This window comes from Ambystoma mexicanum, chromosome 6q (assembly GCF_040938575.1).
Source record: "Ambystoma mexicanum isolate Mex_15411 chromosome 6q, UKY_AmexF1_1, whole genome shotgun sequence".
Taxonomy (NCBI): domain Eukaryota; kingdom Metazoa; phylum Chordata; class Amphibia; order Caudata; family Ambystomatidae; genus Ambystoma; species Ambystoma mexicanum.
The window spans coordinates 924840720-924862584 of record NC_090937.1 but is presented as its reverse complement, the minus strand read 5'-3'; the positions used below and the strand labels follow the sequence as shown (position 1 = coordinate 924862584).

The 21865-nt window shown below is 43.8% G+C and overlaps 1 protein-coding gene across 1 annotated transcript in view; it reads left to right on the top strand.

The window, feature by feature from the left end:
* The window catches only part of GPM6A (glycoprotein M6A), a 726200-nt gene that overhangs the window by 544149 nt on the left and 160186 nt on the right, over window positions 1–21865 (top strand). The window contains exon 4 of the mRNA XM_069631438.1: window positions 5527–5680. Within this exon, the coding sequence (XP_069487539.1) occupies window positions 5527–5680 (154 nt within the window). The remainder of the gene's footprint in view (window positions 1–5526; window positions 5681–21865) is intronic.

Genomic DNA, 21865 nt, shown 5'->3' with positions numbered 1-21865 from the left:
CTCTTCTGGCTATCTTGGCTCCTGGGAGGAATCAGATATATTAAAGATCTGATTGTGGATGGAAATTGGTTTCCCTTCGCACGTCTGTGCAATGATTTTGACTTGAGCGATTGCACCTACACATAGTACAAACAATTTAGGAGGATCATTGCTGCCAAAATAAATCCTGCGCAAATGATGTCTCAGAATACAGCATGGAGGGAGCTGGAGCTATGCAAACGTGCGCTACATCCAACTGCCACAATGTATGGCATACTTCTGTCCAGTCGGAAAGGAGATCCTGAGTTGGCCAATGTCTGGGCTAATGAGCTAGGTGAAAGAATCGATCAGGATTGCTGGATTGGGGACTAAACCCGTCTTCAGGACCTATTGGAATCCAGAAAGTGTGTTCAAAAGACACCTTATTGACACTGACCAATGCAGAAAATGCAACCTGGACAGAGGCTCCTTAGGTCATTTACTCTGGGCCTGCCCAAAAAGAAGAGACTTGTGGAAAGGAATTTGTGAGAGATTGGGCCTGGTTTTAAGCTGCACTATTGCAATGAATGCGTCTATTATGATTCTTTGAGGTGTATATCCATTGGAGGACGTAACATTTTACAAAACAAGTGTGGCTACTCCAAGCTTGTATGGTGGCAAAAAGAATTATCCTAAGGGCATCGAAGTCAGTGGCCTCCTTTTGTATTGATGATTGGGTGGATGAATTATTAACCATATCTACATATGAGAGGACAATTTACAAGCAGTCTGGAAACACTGATACATTTACAGACATTTGGGGATCATTTCTTGAAACATATTGTTAATGTTTTAACTATATAACCAATTTTATTAAATGTGCGCATACTTTAAATTATATTTTACATTTCTTTAAATTTCTTTTCTTCTTTCTCTCTTTTCTTCTTTTCTTCCTTTATTTAATGTTTAATTTTGATGAAATCTTGTTGACTTGTTAATTATGATTGTTTATTTGCTAACCTGCATTAATTTTTCAGATTTTAATGTTTTGTACCATTTGATGAGTCTCTTGACGAGGGAAAATAACAATGTTTAACTTTAAAAAAATGGCTACACATATTTCAACATGTGTTTTTTAATTTACAAAGTGTACTTTTTTGTGTCAGAAACTCAATGTATTAAACAGGCAACTATTCAGCTCTGTATTTGGCTTTGGCCGAATACTTTAGACAACTATTCGGTTTTCGGCTGAATACTAACTCTACTTTTCCATGCATCCATAATTTGAACCAGCTGCGTGTGATCTTGCTGATCCCCGTGCAGCGATGTAGAAGGTCGGTGAGTGTATGGTAGTCTACTGTGTTGAACACGGCTGAGAGGATGAGGAGAACCACAAGGAACAAATTGTCATCTTCGAGGACGTTAAGGTCATCATCAATCACCTTGATGGCAGCCGTTTCTTTGCTGCATCTGGGTCTGTAGCCAGATTGGTAGGAGTTTAAAAGGTCTTTGGCATAAAGGTGTAGGAGGAATTGCTTTGTTACTGCTTTCTCAAGGTTCTTACCTGGGAAGAGAATATGGATGATGGGACGGTAGTTGATGAGGATGCTGGGTCGTGTGTTGGTTTCTTGAGATGCAAGAGGATTCGTCCAGTCTTGGTGGTCAGGGTAAGATTCCTTGAGTGATAGAGATGTTGATGATTGCAAGGTAAGGCAGGAGTGCTTCATCAGAAGGGTCCTGAGTACGATATGGCCTTGTGGGATGCTAGGCGGCATGTAGGTCTTCTATGGTGACAGTCTTGAAAGGTGTCTAGGTAGCGATGGTTTTGCGAGATGGGATTTGTGGTGTGCTGCCAGCTGTGACAGTGGTGTCTATGTACTGGCAGGTCATGTTAGACATTTCAGTGCTGATCAGTCATCAGCGAGTAGCACCAAGTGCCTTGAGCGGGGTGAGGTCAGATGAGCTGTTGCATTGTCCCAAGTCTTTTCTTGTTTTGTGATGGTTCTTTTGTTGAGGTTTGATTCTTTAGTGTACCAGAATGTGGAAAGATTAGACTTGAGGGTACATTGGTTCACCAGGGAATGTCAGTTGATGTTGGTTTTAAGTGTGGTGTTGAGTTCTTGGAAGTCACAGTGCTTGTTCTTCTGAGGTACATCAGCCCATATGAAATGGCGGTTGGTGAGGTCTTCTGTGAGAGTTTCTGCTGGGAAGTTATTGAATGATGCGAAAGGCGTGTTTGCTGGGTTTCCGATGGGTGTGCTGGACTTGAGTGGTTTGACTAATGTCAAAGGGGATAACCAGATAGTCCAACAAGTCGAGCGGGATTGGAAAGCTTTGACGGAGGGTGGGCAGGGTGGTAATGATGAGGATGAGGATACTACCTTTTCTGTGCATTATGTGTTGTGTGTGCTGTGTGGGTTCAGTGTGTTGAGAAGGACTTGGTTGCTGGGTTGCCAGGGATGTTGATGTCACCAAAGAAGATGTTGTTGGCATGTTTGAGAAGTTGAACAAATGTGTGAAGTCTCCGATGAAGGAGGTGTTGGGCTTGGTAGGTCTGTAGAGGAGTGGAGCGTTTTTTGAAAGAGCTGATGGTGGCAACATCCACTTGAGTGCATGGACATGATGGCTTGTGAATGATGGCAAGGCCCCTGTCCATCTTGTTTTGACAATCTCATTCTAGAATGCCTTAGCCATTGGGGATGAGGACTTCTAGGTTTTGGGTGGAGGTGAATGCCATCCAGTTCTCGGTGAGGTAGATGGCATACAGGTCGTGTGTGATGATGAGGTTGGTAATGTCTGCTGTGCAGTTGATTGCTGAGCGCATGTTGGCAGACATCGGTTTTCGTGTATTAGTGGATGATGGAGTGCAGAAGTGGTCTAGGCGATGTTGTTGCTATGTCGTGACCATGATGTTGCTGGGTGGTGTGATTGGTGATTAGTGGTGCTAGTGGGGATGGACTGTTGGGAGAGAGGGGTGAACACATTCAAGGGAGATTTACTGGATGACTGAGGAGCAAAAATTGTCCTTTTCTTCATCTACACTTGTGACAAATGGGTAAGAGTCGCCCTGTGGTCTAACAATTAATAAAAGAAGGAAGTGGTAGGGCTAGGCAGGTGGGTGTTGGCAAAGGTCGTGTGAACTAGTTCCACTTGCACCAGCTGCAAAAGAAAAGATTCTGGAAGACTGCATGATTTAATAGGGAGCATCCTCATAGGCATTTGCATGACAATATCAAATTGGGCCTCTGCGGGCAAGTGTATGAATATGAATATGTCCTGTCCTGTCCTGGTCAGCACCCAATTATCTGCGATGTATGCTTGAATTCAACTTAATTGTTTTATCCGCCCACTAAAACAGAAACTGACACTTGTATTCCATTTCAATACCTTCCTTTTGTTTTGGGGCTTTAAGCTCTCTCAGGGTGGACTATATTGACTATATAGCTGTTTTGATACACTGCATCTCTTGGCAAATATCACTGCACGACCAAAAGGAGCAATTCATTGTCATATGCTCACTGTATGAGGCATTGCATTCGGCCCCAGACTTTGCTATTGCCTCAGTCCTAGTCCATAGCCCATCCTAGTGATTAGGGGGTATGCACTTCCATTACCTTATAATGCAGGACCCAAACCAATAGCATTATTAGTGACTGTTTAAACAATAAATCCCGAGCAGGGGGGGCATTACCACTTCAGGCAATGCCACTGGACCCATAGTTATAAGCCCACTGCGAGGGGCTTATTGCGATTAGTACCCCACTCCGTAAGACTGGAGTGATAAAAGCTTATTATTTTATTCTGTTCTGAAAGACTCCAGCGTTTCGGAACAGAAAAAATAAAAAATAAAACAAAATGGCTGCCGGGGAAGAGAACATGAAGTCCGTTTTCCCTTTCTATGGGAGGCCACTGAAAACAGTCCCTTCTCGCTTTTTATGGTGGCCATTCCAAAAAAAGAATGAATGTAAACGAAAAAATGGCCGCCATGGAAAGGAGAAGGGACTACAAGTAGTCCCTTCTCCTTTCCATGGCGACGTGTCACAGATCGGGAGCGGACGCGCTGGAGACAGAAGTTTTCCTGCGTGTCCACCCCAAAGAGGAGCAAAAAGACAGGTAAGTGGAGGGAAGGGGGGAGGGAAGGGGAATATGTGGAGGAGGAGCGGGGTATGGGGACGGAGCACTTACCTCATTTAGCACCAGGGCAAAATGGCAGCCTCCAGCCATGAGGCAGCTTGAAGCAGGGGGATTACTGCTGGAAAGTCCCCCGTTCTGAGCCTTCTCATTGGCTAAGAGGCTGCCATCCCCCTGACCCCTCTGGGTACTAATGTACAATAATCCGCTAGTTTGTACTCTTATGTGTTAGTTCTTGTCAGAGTTGGAAAAATCAAAGGAGGTGACGAGGAGTCAGTGAAACTAGTTATACACTGAATTGAAAATGTTAGTAAAGTAGACATGGAGAACAAAGTAAAGAAGTAACCGTGTAGTCTGCATGGTGGTTTTGGCCAAAAGAAAAATAGTGCTATTAGCTTTATCTCCCACAAAATGCAGCTACTCATGTGTGATGGCTCAGGCAGCACATGAAGTAAGTCAAAGGACATCACAGGAGTTGAACAAGTGATAGAATAAACATCTTCCAAGGGAACCAAGATGGGGTTTACAATGTTAACCCACACTTTTTGGAGTGGTAAAAATATCGTACAGCTAACCATCTGTTTTTCACTCCGGGTGGGTGGGGAAAAATGTATTGCTGTTCATTTACAATGTGGCATCACGTATATTGTAAATATCTTCTCAAAAATTCAATGAGAGGCGCTCTTTGAAACTGAGTGTTTATCTTTTGAAATTAATTTCTTGGTTGATTTTAGGGAAGCGTCTACCACTGGTTTCATTGCGACTAAAGTACACATATTATCCGGGGTGCTTACTGCAAGTTTTAAGCTTAATTCCCAGAATAAAGTAGAAGAAAAATGTGTATCCCCAAGAAAGTGACACAGATAGCTGAAATGAAAAGAAATTCAATTAAATGAATAAAAAAAATGTAGGTTGACTAATGCCAAGATACATATTGCATTCGGACTGCACAAGCAAATGGCAGAGGACACACCGTTGAGAGTTGTCTCATTCTGCAGATTTACATGAAATTCATGTTTCCAATGTAGAAACATATTAAGGGCGCCTCGTCTCAGGAACCTGCTCACTTCTGTGCTTGATGCACAATTGGACCCGTGCTTGATGCATAATTAAAGCGAATCCAGACCGCTACCAATGCAAGCCCAGCAAGAATATCGAGAAAATGGCTGCCACCTGGTGCCTTGGCTCTGCCAGAAGAGTATAGCAGTAGTTTACAGTGAAAACAAGGCGATGCATAAAGAAAAGACGACACTTTAATGCCTTAATAGTGTGTTCATGCAAATTAAATAAAAAATGATTGTACTTTTCAATTTTCTCTCTGAGATGCCCTTTATTCCGCGAGAAAATCATTCGGTTCTAAAATGGCTTCTTGTCATATTAATGAGTAATGTCGCTTGCCACGGCTTTCAGCTGCTGTCTTGTTCTTTCTCGTTGCAGTTCATCATGCTGACGTACATCTTCATGCTAGCCTGGCTCGGGGTTACTGCGTTTACCTCTCTGCCTGTCTACATGTATTTCAATCTCTGGACAATTTGCCGAAATACCACCATGGTTGAAGGAGCTAATTTCTGTTTGGACCTTCGTCAGTTTGGTAAGTGCCTAACAAATAGTGATGGTGTCATAATGTTGGCACGCTGTACTCGTAAAGGTGTGATTTTGTGTTCTGCAGGACACCTTCTCCGTTTGGAAGATTTGTAATAATGCAGAATGTCTCTCACCCCGAAAAATTGTATTTAACCTCCCCATAAACGTGCTGTATTCACATATACTATTGGAGCTGAAGTTTGTTTTTCTTGTTTTGGGAATTTTATTTTAATATTTAAAATACACAATGCAAATGTGAAGTACTGGACACAAGGAACAAATATACAAATACAAAATAAAAAAATCAGAAGATTGAAGCATCTACTATTGCTGAAGTTAATATAAGGATTCTATGTGAAAACATCTTTGTCAACATTGTGTTCTGAATTTTTTTTTGCAAGGTCTTCATCGTTGCCATATTTCTACCTTGAACGCAATGCGCCCTTTCCAAATATTTATTTTTAACCATTAGCTTTTCCCTAAATATGTACTGGGTTAACCATATCGAGCCGACTTATTAACAAAGATATTCCTTTCACAGGTTACCTACAGATGTTTGCAATAGATCAACTGTCAAATAACGATATTTATTAAGCATCTTGTGATTGAAACATTATTAGAAATATCCTAAATCAGCTATAATTGGTGGCTGAGCCTTGTTACATACAATTTCGAAAGTAACTGGGAAATTCTGCATTCAGGAAACCTTTGTATCTGTACTCCCAAAGTTGTGTTGCCAGAAAAAAAAGAAAGTTAATATCTGGGGAAAGAATGCTTGGCATACTTGTTTGTATGGGTCCCATGCTGGCTCTTGACGTCAGTGATGAGACGTGCCCACTCTGAGATCCCATCACCCAAAATCCACAGTCAGAGGCTTTGGTTCAATGGGGCGTGAATGGAGCTGAGGCGCCTTTCTAGTCCATCTGCAGGGGAGCAAGGAGGACGAGTGCTGGTGGAGGCACCGATGCACTGCAGGGATATTCTAGCCCAGAAAAGAGCCATGAATATTTTGAAATGTGTGAAAACCTTTATATTTATATCTGTTTAAACGCGTCTGTAGACACAGATTATTTATACACACAAACTATGGAGTAAAGCACAAGCAAACATTGGCTAAAACATTTCCCTCTTAAAGTTAGGAATCGTCAAAAAAGGAAATATAAAACACAGTAAAAGTCAAGATAAAGAAGCCATCATTTGAATGGAGTGGAAGCACAGCTGTAGACTGCCACGGAGTTGGCAGCACATCAAATTGTGTGCAGTGTTGCAACTTGCCTGGCTCATGGCATGATCCGATAGGCAGGGGTGAAGCTAGGTCTGGAAAAGATCCGGGGCTGTGGTCATTTTGGGACTGTTGGGACTGGGGACTAACTAGCCATTTTGGTTGTAACCCCTCAGCTTCTATCCAGGGCTACAACCGAAAGACCTGGGCTATAGCCCCCTTTGCCACCCCCTAGCAACGCCTCTGCCGATTCGTAGGTTTAAATCTGTGCAACATGAGCCTATGACATAAATATTATGAAGCGGCAAGAGAAGCCAGCTGTTTCCTTGCTCTCCAAGAGAAGGGCTGCACACTTGACCTAACTCGCCTGCTTTATTATTATTATTATTATTATATTGATGCACACTCTCCACTCCAGACCCGACCTGAGATTGGGTGATCTATCCCCCACTGTTTCTGACCCTGCTTGCTTGTAGATCCATTGCTGGCAAATTGCCCACCCTTCCCTGTTGTTAGATTCCCACTATTTCTCTGCTTCCCTAACCATGTTCTTCCCCCTATGATTGTACTGCGCTTCATTGCTTCCCAAACCTATATTTGCACTCAATAAATACTGTAATAATAATAATAATAATAATAATGATATTAGTAGCCCATCACACTGAACAGGCAGTGCAGAGTAGTGTAAACTGTTTCCCTGCTGTTTTCCTACTGCTCCCATGATGGCTCCTTAGTATCTTTGATTTGGTTTGGGAACCAGAGTCGGCCTCCAGATGGTGGAGTTCATTAGGTGGAGCCTATTAGAAGGTGGAACTCCGGTAACTAACTGTTCTGCTGGAGGGTGCAAGCTCTACATTTGTTGCAAATGGCTCACTTTTGATTCATTTTCTTATTCACCACTCTTTGCTTGCTGCAGTTGCTTCAGTTGTTGTCGTCCCTTTAACAAAGCGGCCTTTGCTGCCTTCTCTACTTAACTGCCTACCGCTTTTTCCTCCAACTGTTGGCTCCACCTGTGTTTTAATACTGCTGGTGATTTATCAAGTGTCCCCAAAAGCCAGTGTGTACACGAGGTGTTTCTGTGCAGGATTCCCTCTCTTGACTCCATCATTCCGGGTTGATGGTTACTGGCCCAGTGTTTTGGCTCCTTTGTCATGAGGATTTTGCCCGAGGAATGCTCAGATCAATAGTAGTTAGTTCGCTGCAACTGTCGCTGTGTGACAGTTCTTCTCTGTGCCTTAGCCCATGGAAATTTGAAAATATGAATTGCGAACCTGGCTCCAGTGTCATATCTATGTGATTTTGCACTATTGCTGACCTTTTTGATTTCGCGATAGAATAGGCAAAGGTAAACCTAACACATTGCAGCATTTAGCTGTTGGCAACATGTCTAGAAAACCTAGTAGTGCTTTACCCAAAGGGTCTAAGTATCCCCTTGATACCGCCTGGAAAATCGAAAGAGAAAATCCTTAGAGTCGAAAAAGGTTTGCAAAGTGAGTCTCAGAGAAGGGATGGTTCTTCGGGTGAGCCAATTTCACAACCCCAAGTGCTAGATCCTGAAGCCATGAGTGATGAGATTCCTCGACCTAATGCGGTACTGAGTGCATACGCAGGCAATGATGGGGCATTAAAAAAAGTCTAATCATGAGAGATAAAGCCCCCTTAAGCATGATGGACTGCAAGAGGAGAGGATCCCTTATGCTATGGCCAATAGTGACAGTTAACACGCTGTCCAATGTCCAAGCTTATGGATCTGTGCACAGGGGTTCATGTTAAGATTGACTACATGCCTGCAAATGTCTCTGTCATTTTTACTTCCAAACACATTTTAGTTGTACTTGACTCATTATCCATCATTGATTATCTAATTAGAAATTTGAGATGTTAAACTTTGTTTAAAACAAATGAACCTTCGTCTAATAATGTGGCATTATTAATAAAAACATTTTTTTTTACATTTGTATAGCGCACAAACAGCCCTTGGGGATCGTGGCGCTGTTACTTGAGGGGAACTTAGTTACAGGGAAAGTACAAGTAGGTTATACATTTACATTTTGTACATTAATACATTTGAGCACAAGTCATAAGTACATTTTGCAGGTTAACAGGAGATGCAGTAAGCAGTCACATAAGGTGACTGTGGTGTTCATCAAGTGAAAAAAGTGGTTTTCATGGCCTTGCGGAAGGCCATAAGTGATGCCTCAGATCGAAGAGTTGTAGGAAGGGCATTCCAGTGTAAGGAGGCAAGGTAGGGGAATCTGGCACCTCCTGCTGTAGCTCTTTTTAACATTAGCACAGTGAGCATGTTTGCGTAAGGTGTTCATGTTGGTCTTGTGAAGGTTGGAACGGGGGTTACGAACCCACAGCCCAAGTTAACAGCACAAGTGAAGTGAGGGCCATTATCAAGGGCTCTGGGACATTACCTCTAGTTTCAGCACCTGGAACAGCGGCTGAAGGCCATTGGCACCCTGGCTTCCAAAGCGGTAACCCGGGGTGCTAAAAATAAAAGGATTTTCCTTCCTTCAACGGGACGCTGCACGCGTCCTGTCGAGCTTAGGAAAATCCTTTATAAAGATGACCGTCCATGGAAAAGGAAGGTGGGGCTACGTACGGAGCCTTTCTTCCCTTTCCATGATGTCCTGCAGGAGGCAAGGGGTAGGAGTGGGTGCCAAAATGAGTAGGGGCAATGAAAAAGAAAAAAGGGGACAGAGGGTGGGGGTAAGATGGTGGCAGGTTCAAGGCCGCGTTCCTAGCCACCTGATTGGCTGGCAACCACCGCCAGGGTGCTAATGATGATTTAAGACTGAAACAAAAATCTGAATAAAGACTAAAGGTTGCATATTCTGATAATCACCCTCAACCTCCACCATTAGAACCTTCTAGGGCCCAAATAATTGCAGCAAATGGAGGTTTAAAAAAATACTGTGCTCTGAAGGCTCAACTGATTCTAATGTAGATGTGTCTCTAGCAGCTGCTCCACTAGGGTGGATTTTGGTAATTGTGTACACGAATGCCGGTGACCATAAACAAACAACAGTATCACTTATAAACAAGATGACCATTAGCTATTCACTAACATAAGGATTTCTCATATTAACACCCAGCAAGTTCTTATGGCCAGATGCAAAATGTGGCTATGACAAACAACTAAATTCTGACTGCATTTTTATTACCTTTTGTGAAACAAATATTTTGTCATATTTAGTGAGACCCAACCAAGCAATTAGCACTTCTACAAGGAAGCCTTAAAGACATCCTTTCCCTTCTTTTGCCAAAATATTTGCCAGAATGAATTCTCTACCAAGAGGCTAGGGTTTGATTCTTGGAAAAGCCATATAAAGATGCCTTCTCCTGTAGGAAATATTAATCTACCCAATGACCAAGTTGAAATACAATCTTTCGATAGACCACTAGGAATGAATCGGGGGCCTGTTGGTGTGACTGAAACTAGACACCAAACAAGATTGGAACTGCTAGAAATCCAACTTGAAGTACTTTCCTCCATTGAAGAGTTGGATTGACTGTGGGCTATGTTAGGGCCCTTTCTGCTTCCACTTTAAATAATTAGAAAACAATTTTGTTAGAGGTAGATTTGGAGGTCTCCTGTGCACATACCAATAATTATGCTCTACAGGTGACTGATCGTACTGAAGAACATCAACCTTACACCTTATCTGTATTTTCATGTAACATGGCAGGATGCAAGGGGATATTAGATAATCTAGATATCATAAAGTTGTTATCTGTGTATTATGTATTTCTCATACAACAAACTTGGGCTGCTTACGATTTACATTTGGATGGATTTATTTCTTCACACATTCTGTCATCTAAGAAGCAACCAGGTGGCCCAATATATTAGTCTAATACCAACCAATTATCCCCATCTATTTATGATGTTACTTAGACATGTGACTAGGGATACTCTATTTGACAGCAGAGTTTTATAATAGCCATTTAGGCGGGAATAGCCGGTCAGCATGAATGAACTCAAAACATACTGTTCATGAAATTAACTCCTGTTATGAATGAACTCATCCTGGTTTATCATTGGCAGGATTTTAATTCTAAAATAGGCAACGGTCCACCTTGTTTGATGGTTCTGATAAAATTCAGTAGGAACACAATAACTAGCAGTAACAGCTCAATCCCTGGCATTCCACATCATGTCTACACACTGCATAGAACGTTTCCTAAATGTGGAAAATGACATCGAAATAACACTGCTTCAAATTTAACAGTGAAATGCCACATATGAGACATAAAGCATCACACTTAAGTAAACTGCAAACATAGATGCCATAAACGTGCATGTAAAAACATACACACAAATCAAAATGTATACATGGGAATCCAGCTTTCCATAAATGATTTCTAATAACGCTATGGCAATTGCTATTGTTTAAAATCTTTACTTTCCTAATGCAGGAATTTCCTTCAGGAATTAGATGTGGCAGTTATTCCCACTGCTACAAGTCATAATTCTGAAAAGGTGAATGGAACTAAATACACATAGAGCCCGTAAACCAAAGTGATTCATTTCAGGCCAATAGTTTTTTGACTATGCAATAAATCCCTCTTTGACAACTAAGTGTGAGGGCCAATTGGCCAGAGACAGGACCAGGGCTATGGAAGAGATTGCCAGGAGTAACACCTTGTACCCTGAAATGTCAGCCATGCTTGTTACCACAACAAATGCAACATTGTGAGGACATGACAAAATATTGTGGTAGCCCCCACTCAATTTGGCTGTATGTCACAGTTACCAATGTTGGCAACGCTGAGATAATGCAGCAACTCAGAGACAAAAACCGGAAGACTATAGGTTTTATTTACGATTTGTTAAAGGAGCATGAACGCAGTTAGAAAAAAAAACCCTGCTGCCTTAGTGTAAGTGCCTGTTCCCACCATGTACAAGAACATTTTACTCACAATTTGACCCAGAGTTCTTAACAAATAAAAGCTGAAAATAGATGTTTTAGTCATGAAATAATTACAGCTCCCATCGGCACCCCATTTTAAAATGAACAAGACAATGATAGAGGAGAAAATACAATCGAATTGCGTTGTATCACAATATTTCCAAAGATAATATTAAGCTCAAAGGCTTAGAAACAAGCACATTGCTACGTCTCACAAACAGCATCAATAAACAAAAAAGTCTGCAACTTCACAAAAAATCATACACTCTTGCTCTACAAATGCTTCTCTATTATCAGCCTCAACAACAAGGGCAGGTGGAGCTACCTCATTACAAGCCGTGTGGTCCGGAAATAAGGGTGCCGGTTGCAGCGTACCGGCACCCTTTCCGGACCAACAGACTACAAGTATGCCTCTAGGGGCCATTGCTCCGGAGAGGTCTGATCTGCTGGGGGCACCGGCCCCTGCAGGCATGGTTTTCACGGAAGCACCAGCACCGTTAGCAACAGTGCCGGTGCTAGAGTGTCTCCATTCCAATAGAGACCTATGGGACTCCACGTGAATGGGAGCTCACACTTTCCGCCGCCTGAAATCCCGGGCTGCCAGAACTTGTGCCGGTGGCACCGGGATATCACACAGTGGAACAGTGTTAGGAGTTCAGCAGCAACCCCCAGGTAGCACTTGCGGGTTACCGCCAAACTCGTAATGAGGCCCAGGCGGCCGCAGGTATGAATTTCTTTCCGGCGCCCAGAAATGGGCATTTACTGGGTCATTACGGCCTTGCCAGACCTAGTATTTGCCCATTCCTGGGCGCCGGAAAAAAATCTTCCCCATTGTTCCCCATTCCCATTTGAGCCCCATAGGGCTCAATGTGAATGGGGAAGCCGGATGCACAGGCAGCGTTTATAACAGTGCCTGTGCATCCGACATGCTGTGCTCGCGGGTGCCTTTCATTCTGCCAGGTCAGACCCGGTGGAATGAAAGGCACCCGTAAGCACAATTTAGAGTTTGCCAGTCCGGATACAATGGTACCCGCAAGTTTACCGGTACGGTTGTAACTCGTAATGAGGTCCATTGTCTTTTACACTGAAGTGCACGTTTTCCCAATCTGAAATCCATGGACTAAACATTAGCTGCCACCTCTTAAAAGAAAATTACATAGAACACGTCATGTGATGACATCTTATTTTGCCAAGTAGAAGCTCAATGAGGGAGAAAGGATTATATGCACCATGCTGAAACCTGTACCACAATTTGCCTCAGATGTCTGTCAAACATAAAGGCATACAGGCAAAAGTAGATAGTATACCTCCTTCACCTAACATAACCAGCCAAGGTTAGGCTATACTCTCCAGAGGAGGGGATCATCAGAGGAAGCATCCAAACAATCACGGTATGGTAAGTACAGAATATCCAAGCAAGGCTCTATAAAAAGATATAAGCAACTACCAAACACAACTAACCACCCACTGCTACAATGGAAAAGCACAGTTGAAACAGGATGAATATCTACAATGTGCAGCATGAATAACTGGTAATTGTACTGCAGGGGGACATCAAATGTAGGCAACAGTTAAGAGAATAGAAAAGAAATAGTTTTTATTGTGACAAAAAGACCACTGCTCTGCCCCACACCACTACGATGGGGTGAATTTGTATTCTAGACCGTAAAACAATATCTTCCAACAGTTTCGGGCAGCAATTGCGTCATCTGCGAGACAACGGGGGTCATTACGAGGTTGGAGGTAAGTAACAGTCCTTACCCGCATGGAGCAAATAGCGTGTCTGTGTAGTAAAGAGCCCGCTAATAGAGGGCAATTACGAGTTTGCGTGCAAAAGCTTTGCGCCATGCCCGTAATGACATTACCGACATGCCGCTAAAGTCCAAAAAATGGCCCTTAGCAGCATCCTGGAAACCAGGCAGCACTACCGGCTTCAATGGATACATCATTAGTGGGCACCACTATCAGCGATGACCGTGAATAGCGGTGACCGCTAATAGGCGGAACCCAAAGTAGCGTCATCGCACAGGAACGGGAAAGAGCACGGCGGCCATCTTGAAAAACACAATCTATTGCCACCCTCACCACACAGGAACTGGATCATTTTTCTAACCTCAGAAATCAACTTTCAGAACCAGCATCATGCCCAAGGGAGTAAAAAAAAAGGCACTTCCCGGCAGCGCAAAGAGTGCTTCAATGAGGATGAACTAACTATGCTGGCAGAGACACTGGCAGACAATGCAGAGGTTGTTTTTGCAAACAGCCTCAAGAGGGAGGCACAGATAAAGAAAAAAGAGATCCGGCAACTTGTTGCCCAAAAAGTCAGTGCCGTAGGCAACACCGCTCGCGCGATCAAGGATGTCCGCAAGCGATGGGATGACCTGCGCCTGAGAGTCAGGAACATCCTGTCCGCAAACCGGAGCCAAGCCATGGCTACTGGCGGTGGTCCTAGCTCACCCATCAAGCTGGCAGGAGATCTGCGCCAGTACAATTGGCATCGAGGCCATAGAAGGAGTCGGCGAGATGGAACGTGGCGCCGCCTCATCGGCGGATGGAGGTGAGTGTTCTAAGAAAACACTGTAATGCAAAGTATGATGATAGTCCACCAATTTTCCCATCCAAAGAGGCAATGCATGGCCCAATACATACACATTTGACACATCCCTGCCTAGATGCCGTCCGCAGCACAGACACATGCACATGCATGCAGCATGGCAATGCCATACCTGACACACACCACACACATATGAAAATGGCATGAGTCACACTGCACACAGTCCACAACAGAAATGCATGTCACATAACATATGCCAGCTCCAACAAGAGTGACCCTGGCAGATGCCTGCATGATCCACCCATATAGCAAGCAACGTGATCACCAAACCTCCACTGCCTAATCCCCTCTAATGTGTCGAAGAGCAATAATACCAATGTAAGCCTCTTTTAGAAGAGGCATGACCCAGGCCTTCTTAAGATTGTTCGGTACTTGACTTGTCTTAAATGAGGAGTTTATCAGTGTGGCAATAAAGGGGGACTGTTCTTTGGCACCTTCCTTGATGATGGAGGCTGGGCAGGTGTCTCCTTGACAGTGAGAAGGTTTCAGGCTCTTAATAATGTCTTCCACTTCTTTTGGTGTCACTTGTGAGAACACAAAAGGTGGACATTGAGGGAGTAGTTGCTCTTGCACCGGTACAGCGTGCTGGCTATTCAAAAGGGTACTCGTTTTAGATTCTATCTTATTTTGTAGTAGCACTATTTTGTCAGCTAAGGCTTGTTGGATTTTAGTGCACCAGGCTGCATCCTTGATGTAGTCCTCAGCAGGATGTGCTGGTGATTCTAGTTCCTTTAAAATGCTAAAGAGATCCTTACTGCGTGATTTGGCATTACGGATTTTGGTGTTGTAAGCTTACTTTTTTTGTGGATAAGATCGCAGATTTGTAGGATGCTGCAGATTTAGCGAACAAGGCTTTGTTATGAACGGTGGGTGATTTTCAGCATGTGGTTTCAGCCGTCCTTTAAGTATTCCTTAGGATTTTTAGTTCAGGCGTGAACCACTTGTTAAGGTGGGCAGGTGGTTTGGCCTTTTTTAGCTTAAGTGGTGCAGCGATGTTTAAGCCTCAGTGTGTCATTATAGAGGTCCACTAACTTGTTCGGGTCTTGGTTCTTAGAGTTGGATACGTCAAGGATGTTATTGCTAAGAGGCTGGAGACTGGAGATTGTGACATTTTGACAGTTTCTAGTGAGGGTGGGGTGTGCAATAGTAGGGCTTGGGGGTGTTATCCCTTTGATAGTGATCGATATAAAATGGTGGTCAGACCAAGCAACAGGTTCATTCTGGAGTATTGTTATGTCTGTGGGTTCCTTGACTCTGTGTTTGAAGCCAAGTTGGGAGATGGTGTTTTCTAAGGTTAGGGCATGCGTATCATTGGGATCCTGGAGTCCTAGGTTAAGGTCCCCCAAAAGGATAGTTTGGGAGGCAAGCTTAGTGTTGGCCGAAAGGAGGTCAGTGATGTCTTCATCGAAGGAAGAGATTGGACCTGGAGTGCGGTAGATGAGATGCATAAGAATAGTTTGGGTAGGTGAAAGTGCAGTTTTGACTGATAAAAGTTCTGCGGAAGGAAGGTTGCTATGGGAGGTGGCTCTGAGGTCCAAATGGGTTTTTGTTATGGAGGCCACTCCTACTCCTTTGCCTGAATTTCTGTCAGCTCTGATAACAATATATCCCTACGGGAGGGCTAGTAAGATTGCTGGGACTGCTGCCTGATGAAGCCAGATTTTGGTAATAGCCAGGAAGTCCAGGCATTTGGCCGTAATCAAGGCAGGAATGTTAAGGGCGAGGGAAACTAGTGAGCAAGCGTAGCTGAGTGTTCCTTTGATGGTGGGCAGCAGCGGTGTAGCTGGAGGTCCCCCAGGGCTCAGGTTTATCAATGAGGATGCTGCCAAAGTCGATGAAGGTGCTGTCGTGGTGGTAATGGGGGTCGGTGAGTTTGGAGGCTGTGAAGCTACTGCTAAGCAGAGAGTTGGCAGCTGCTTTTTAGTATTGGGCGGTGTGTGTTGAGTGAGCGTCCTTAAGGTTACCTTGTGGTTGGGAAAGCGAGAACCTAATCTCTTGTTTCGGATGTCAACAGGACATGGAGTAAGTGGGGTGGGAGGTGTGGCGAAGCGCTGTATCCATTCAGTTGGGCTGAGTGGGCGATTGGCTGCATCCCTGGTGAAGGTGCCATGTACAGAGATTAGTTTTTTGGATGTTTGTTGGTGTGCTAGTATGGAGCAATGGGAGGAAGGAAGCCATGGCAAGGGTAACTCTGTGGAATGCAGCCATGATAGTGAGGAAACAAGTCAGGCTTTGAATACAAAGAAGTGGAGCTGCTGTGTTGTGAGGGAGGTACAAAGCGAATGGTGAACCAAGTGGGAGAAGAGTGCTAAGCGATAGGATGAATGCAGCAAGTTGGGTGGGTGCCGAGTTCAGGTTGTTAGCTAGGAATGGCCTGGAGCCTAATTATTAGTGATCATCAGGGTCACAGGTCCCTGGTGAAGGTGCCATGTACAGAGATTAGTTTTTTGGATGTTTGTTGGTGTGCTAGTATGGAGCAATGGGAGGAAGGAAGCCATGGCAAGGGTAACTCTGTGGAATGCAGCCATGATAGTGAGGAAACAAGTCAGGCTTTGAATACAAAGAAGTGGAGCTGCTGTGTTGTGAGGGAGGTACAAAGCGAATGGTGAACCAAGTGGGAGAAGAGTGCTAAGCGATAGGACGAATGCAGCAAGTTGGGTGGGTGCCGAGTTCAGGTTGTTAGCTAGGAATGGCCTGGAGCCTAATTATTAGTGATCATCAGGGTCACAGGTCAGTGGATAGGGTAGATCATTGTAGATACAGTACACATATGAACTTTAATCTGAGTAGGCTAGTATGAGTTATTTCAGGAACCTGAAATCAGTAAACTAGGTTAGCACATATTGCTCATGAACATCAAATCAATAAGCTTAGAGTAGGCTAGCACATAATGCTCAGGAACATCCGATGGCAAAGCAGAAGGGTAGTCTATCTGGTAGTCTATGTGAAGTACGTGTCAACAGGATAACCAGAATAGGCTAGTACAAAGTCTCTTAGGAGTGTCGAGGAAGCAAGCAAATGGGTTTAGATAGCTTAAGGTCGAGGAAGAGTACAGAGTCATATGGCAAAGAGATAACCGCATATGCTAGTTCAGGATGAGTATATATAATGTGAAATAGGGGTGTGCTCAAACATATTGTTAATGGTCACGTTAAGTAATGATGCCAGGCAAAGTGCTAATACAGATACAGTGGGGTAACACACTAATTGTACTGGAAGGCAGAAGGTCTAAGACTAGACAGGCATTGATATGTGTCTCTCAGCACAGTTAATGGGCCTTAGTGAACACTCACCCAGGTACAGACACAGGCAGCTTGCGTAGCGGACCGATGCAAGATGAAGTACAGGTGTCCAATGTCCGGATAGGTCCAGACAGGTGTGGGCCTTCATTGTAGGGGGCACGGCTGGCACCTCACGGCCAGCTGGAGCGGACTATAAGCATGCTTCTGAATGGTTGCCTAGCAACCTTAGTAAACAAATATACTGCTAGAGTGTGGCGGCCATTTTAGGATGACAAGAAAAGAACTTGTTGGGATCCCAGACAAGTTGAGTCCTTCCCTTCTGCACTCCTTATCAAGGGGTCTTGGTTGGCACCTACAGGGGATCCTTCTCTATCAGCTAATAGGCAAATGGTTCCAATGATGCTAGCAGAGAGGCTTTGCTCCTCAGAAGTTCACACCGACATGGCAATTGTAGAGACATGGGCACCAGATACTAATAAATAGCAGTATTGTCATAGCTGTGCCTTGATAACAGAGCTGACACTACCATCATAGCAAATTGCTGTGTCTGTACATGCACGCACACCCTTATTTCTATTTTTGCGGTGGCAGACATCAAGTTTATTATAGAACTCGGCTTGGATGTTTTTGGTTTCAATGTTTTCAGCTTTATTAAGTTCTTAAGCGTCTTTAATATACGATGCTGGCCTTTCTGAATCATTCACTAGACACAGCCAGTCTGATGTTCAGAATGACCAAACACATGCAGATTATCTCCAGTGAAATGAAAACCGAGAGAAAATCAGGCATACTTCAGAGTGCATAGAATATCAAGTCTGACCTGTCAGCAGCACCCTGAAATCATCATCCAACTATGAGAACTGGGTCAACCGACCCTCTTAACATGCACATAATTATTATGAGGTGGTTAATCGCCTACCCTCTTACCTTGCACTCAACTATGATTATGAGGTTAATGGACTGCCCTCCTCCCTTCTGTCATGGAAACGGTGTGTACAGAACAGGAACACCTGCAGCCAAGTCATCTGTTTCGATTTCGTGGCTTCTTCCCAATGAGAAGCACAGCCTCTGCTCCGGGATTTAGTTCAGTGCCATCAAACATAATGAACAAAACAGTAACTCCTTGTTCTACTTCCCAGTAACAGCAGCAGCCCTCATTAGCAGCCTGTGACGAAGCGCTCCTCCGGACCATTGATTTTTACAGCTTATCATGCAGCTCTTGTCTCGGCCAAGGACTTGTGGAAGCTGCCTCACTAGCATGGCGATATGGATGGCTTTGATTAAAGTTTTAGCGAGTTCAACCAACCCATGTACAAAGTTCAGGCACAGGCGGTCTTCCATGAAAAAATGGATTGCGACAGCCACTACTGCACATGAATTGAGCACGGAACATATGTCCTGCTACGTGAACAGGACAGTATATTGTCCCTTAAAGCAGACATGGTAGAACCTTCCGCAGCTTGGTATAAAATATCTGATGATTCTTGCCTACTCTCTTTGTACAATCAGTATACACAGCATTTATGAGGGTGCTTCTTGCTAAACATTTTGTGCATGCTTATAGCAAAGGGTAAAATGGCACAGGTGTATGACTTCCCTATTGATTAAGCGCTTCCTGCTATCGCGCTCTGAAACACCTGTGTACGAGCGCGATATAAATGAAATATCATATCATATCATATAGGTAATTAAGATCAGTTTTGCTCAAAGGTTTTATGTTGGTATTTAAACAATATCACCGGAGCACAGGGGGCATTACCGGGCCAGATAATGCCCCCCTGCATTGGTAATATATATAGTTTTTTTCGTTAAGTTGAGAAAAGATGCAGTCATTTCTCAACTTAAAAAAAAATATGGCAGCCATGACTCTGCGGTGCCTGGCGTTGGCAACGGGAAACAGGCAGCGCAAGGTAATTGAGGCAGGGATTGGAGGGGGAAAAAATAAGGTAAAAGTGGGTCAGGGAGGGGGGTGAATGCAGGGCAACACTTACCTGAAAAACAAGCGGGCGAAGATGGCAGCCTCCAGCTATGAGGAGTCTTGGACGGTGGGAATACCATGTTGTAATGCCACCGTTTTGAGCCTCCTCATTGGCTGGGAGGCCGATACCCCCCCTCACCAGGTACTAATGTCAAATAACATAAATCACTATTCATGATATGATATGATATGATATTTCATTTATATCGTGCTCATACACCAGTGTTTCAGAACGTGACCAGGCAAAGGGAGGGGAACAAGGGAGGGAAAAAAAAAACAATCTTATCATCAATGGGGAGGTAACATACATTTTCAGACCTCAGTGCACAGTGGAGGCCAACAAAGCAAATAGTTATGCATTCACAAGGCAGATGGTATTCTTGTAGGGATGCACATGTGATTGGAAGGTGGCCGTGGCCAAGTGTTCAGAAGGAGGGACAATTGGCCCAGGCCCTCCATCACTGTGAATGTGTAATAGGGGCTAGAGGAGGTTACATGGGGGACAGGGGTATCGCTAGAGGCAATAGTGCATGAAGGGTGTGCACGTTGTTGCCCTAGTATACATAGGGAATCAGATGCCATCTTAGTAGTTGCCGTATTGGAATCAGGCCTAGTTGTGCTCTGAAGTCAGGCCGTAGGCCCGAGCCACACACATAGAAATAACATGTATGCAAGGAGGAATAGGTTGTAGCCCGGGCACTGTTGAGAAAGGCCAGAGCTGCAGAGATTCACAGAACCTTCATTGTCTCATGTTGCCAACATCTCGTATCCCAGAAGGAATGAGCCCAGCAAGATCACGAGGAGGATGAGAGCTCACTGTGAAAAGTGATCCTATGAGAAGGAGTGCACAAGCATCCGACCCTTCTTGTCCAAGCTCTAAGTAATAGCACCCGAAAGCCGCAGCCACAAGACCCCCAGCATTCTAAGATATCAGTCAGTCCCAGACCACCAGCCATAAAACTGTTAAACCCCTAATCGGTCAGAAAACATATGAAAACAGGGATCAGTTGCCTTCACCATAGTTTGTGTGATTTGGGTTGCGAGGTGCCGGGAGGGATAAAGCAACACAGCTAAAATCAGAGTGAGGAACTCTGGTTGGTCATCACCATGTCTGGAATTGAGCTGTAGTTTGTTAGAGGCAATAACCTAAAAGCATCCTCTAAACGCAATTCTGCAGTACCAGGTGCACATCAGGTTAGAGATAGAGCCAGTATTGTTTTTTTTCATATAATTGCCAATTAGTTACAGTTGAATTCTTGGTGATGCACAAGGAGGAGCCCACGTGGAAGAGGATGGACAGATGGGGGTGGAACCAATAGCCTGGCATCCCTTATGGAGCAGGTAGCCTATGTATAGGGCCTCGACTAACCAGCCATGCAGGTTTGCACATTATGTCATTTTGGTCACTGATGATGCTGTATGCCTTCATAAAGTGTTGTTTGTACTGATTTTTTTAGTACATTATTTCAGTCCTATGTACATTTTTCAACTTCATGATTAACCTGAATAAATTTAAAACTGCACTGTCATTTGTTCTGTAATTTAAATTTACCAAGCCTTTTTTCTACATGTTGGTTTGATTTTGCCACATAAAAAGGCCAACAATACTAGCCTTAATTGAGCTAGGGACAGTTAGCTATAGTCTGTTTTATGACCTATTCAGTACATTTAGTCTCATAGACAGACCTAGGCTGCTGTCATACTCAGCATGATCTGTTATATTTAGCTTTTCTGTTTATTTCCGTTCAAAGTTAAATGTATGTGCATATTACCAAGATGTTGTAAGTTCTGTAAATATTTGTAACTTTTTTTGTGAAATTTTTCATTATTTTCTTCAAGAAGCAATGATGTAATCAAATATAGTTTATACAAGCTTTATAATTTACTTTCTCTTTATTGATAAACAACTACACTTTTGCTTGCATTACTATGGGCCTCATTCCGAGGTTGGAGGTAGTCATGGTGCTATTAGCACCATGACTACCTCCAATACCGGGGCCAAGTCTGCCCTCGTTCAATGGGGACTTACCCGTCTATTCCGACCTTTGCGGGACTGGTAAGTCCCCATTGAAAAAGCCATTCCCCATTCCCATTTCAGCCCCCATAGGGCTCAATGGGAAGGGAGAAGGCTCTGAAGTCCCTTAACGGGCCAAGTCCATAATGCCTGGTAAAACCAGACGTTAAGGAAGGGACCCGCAAAGGGACCTCGGAATAGGG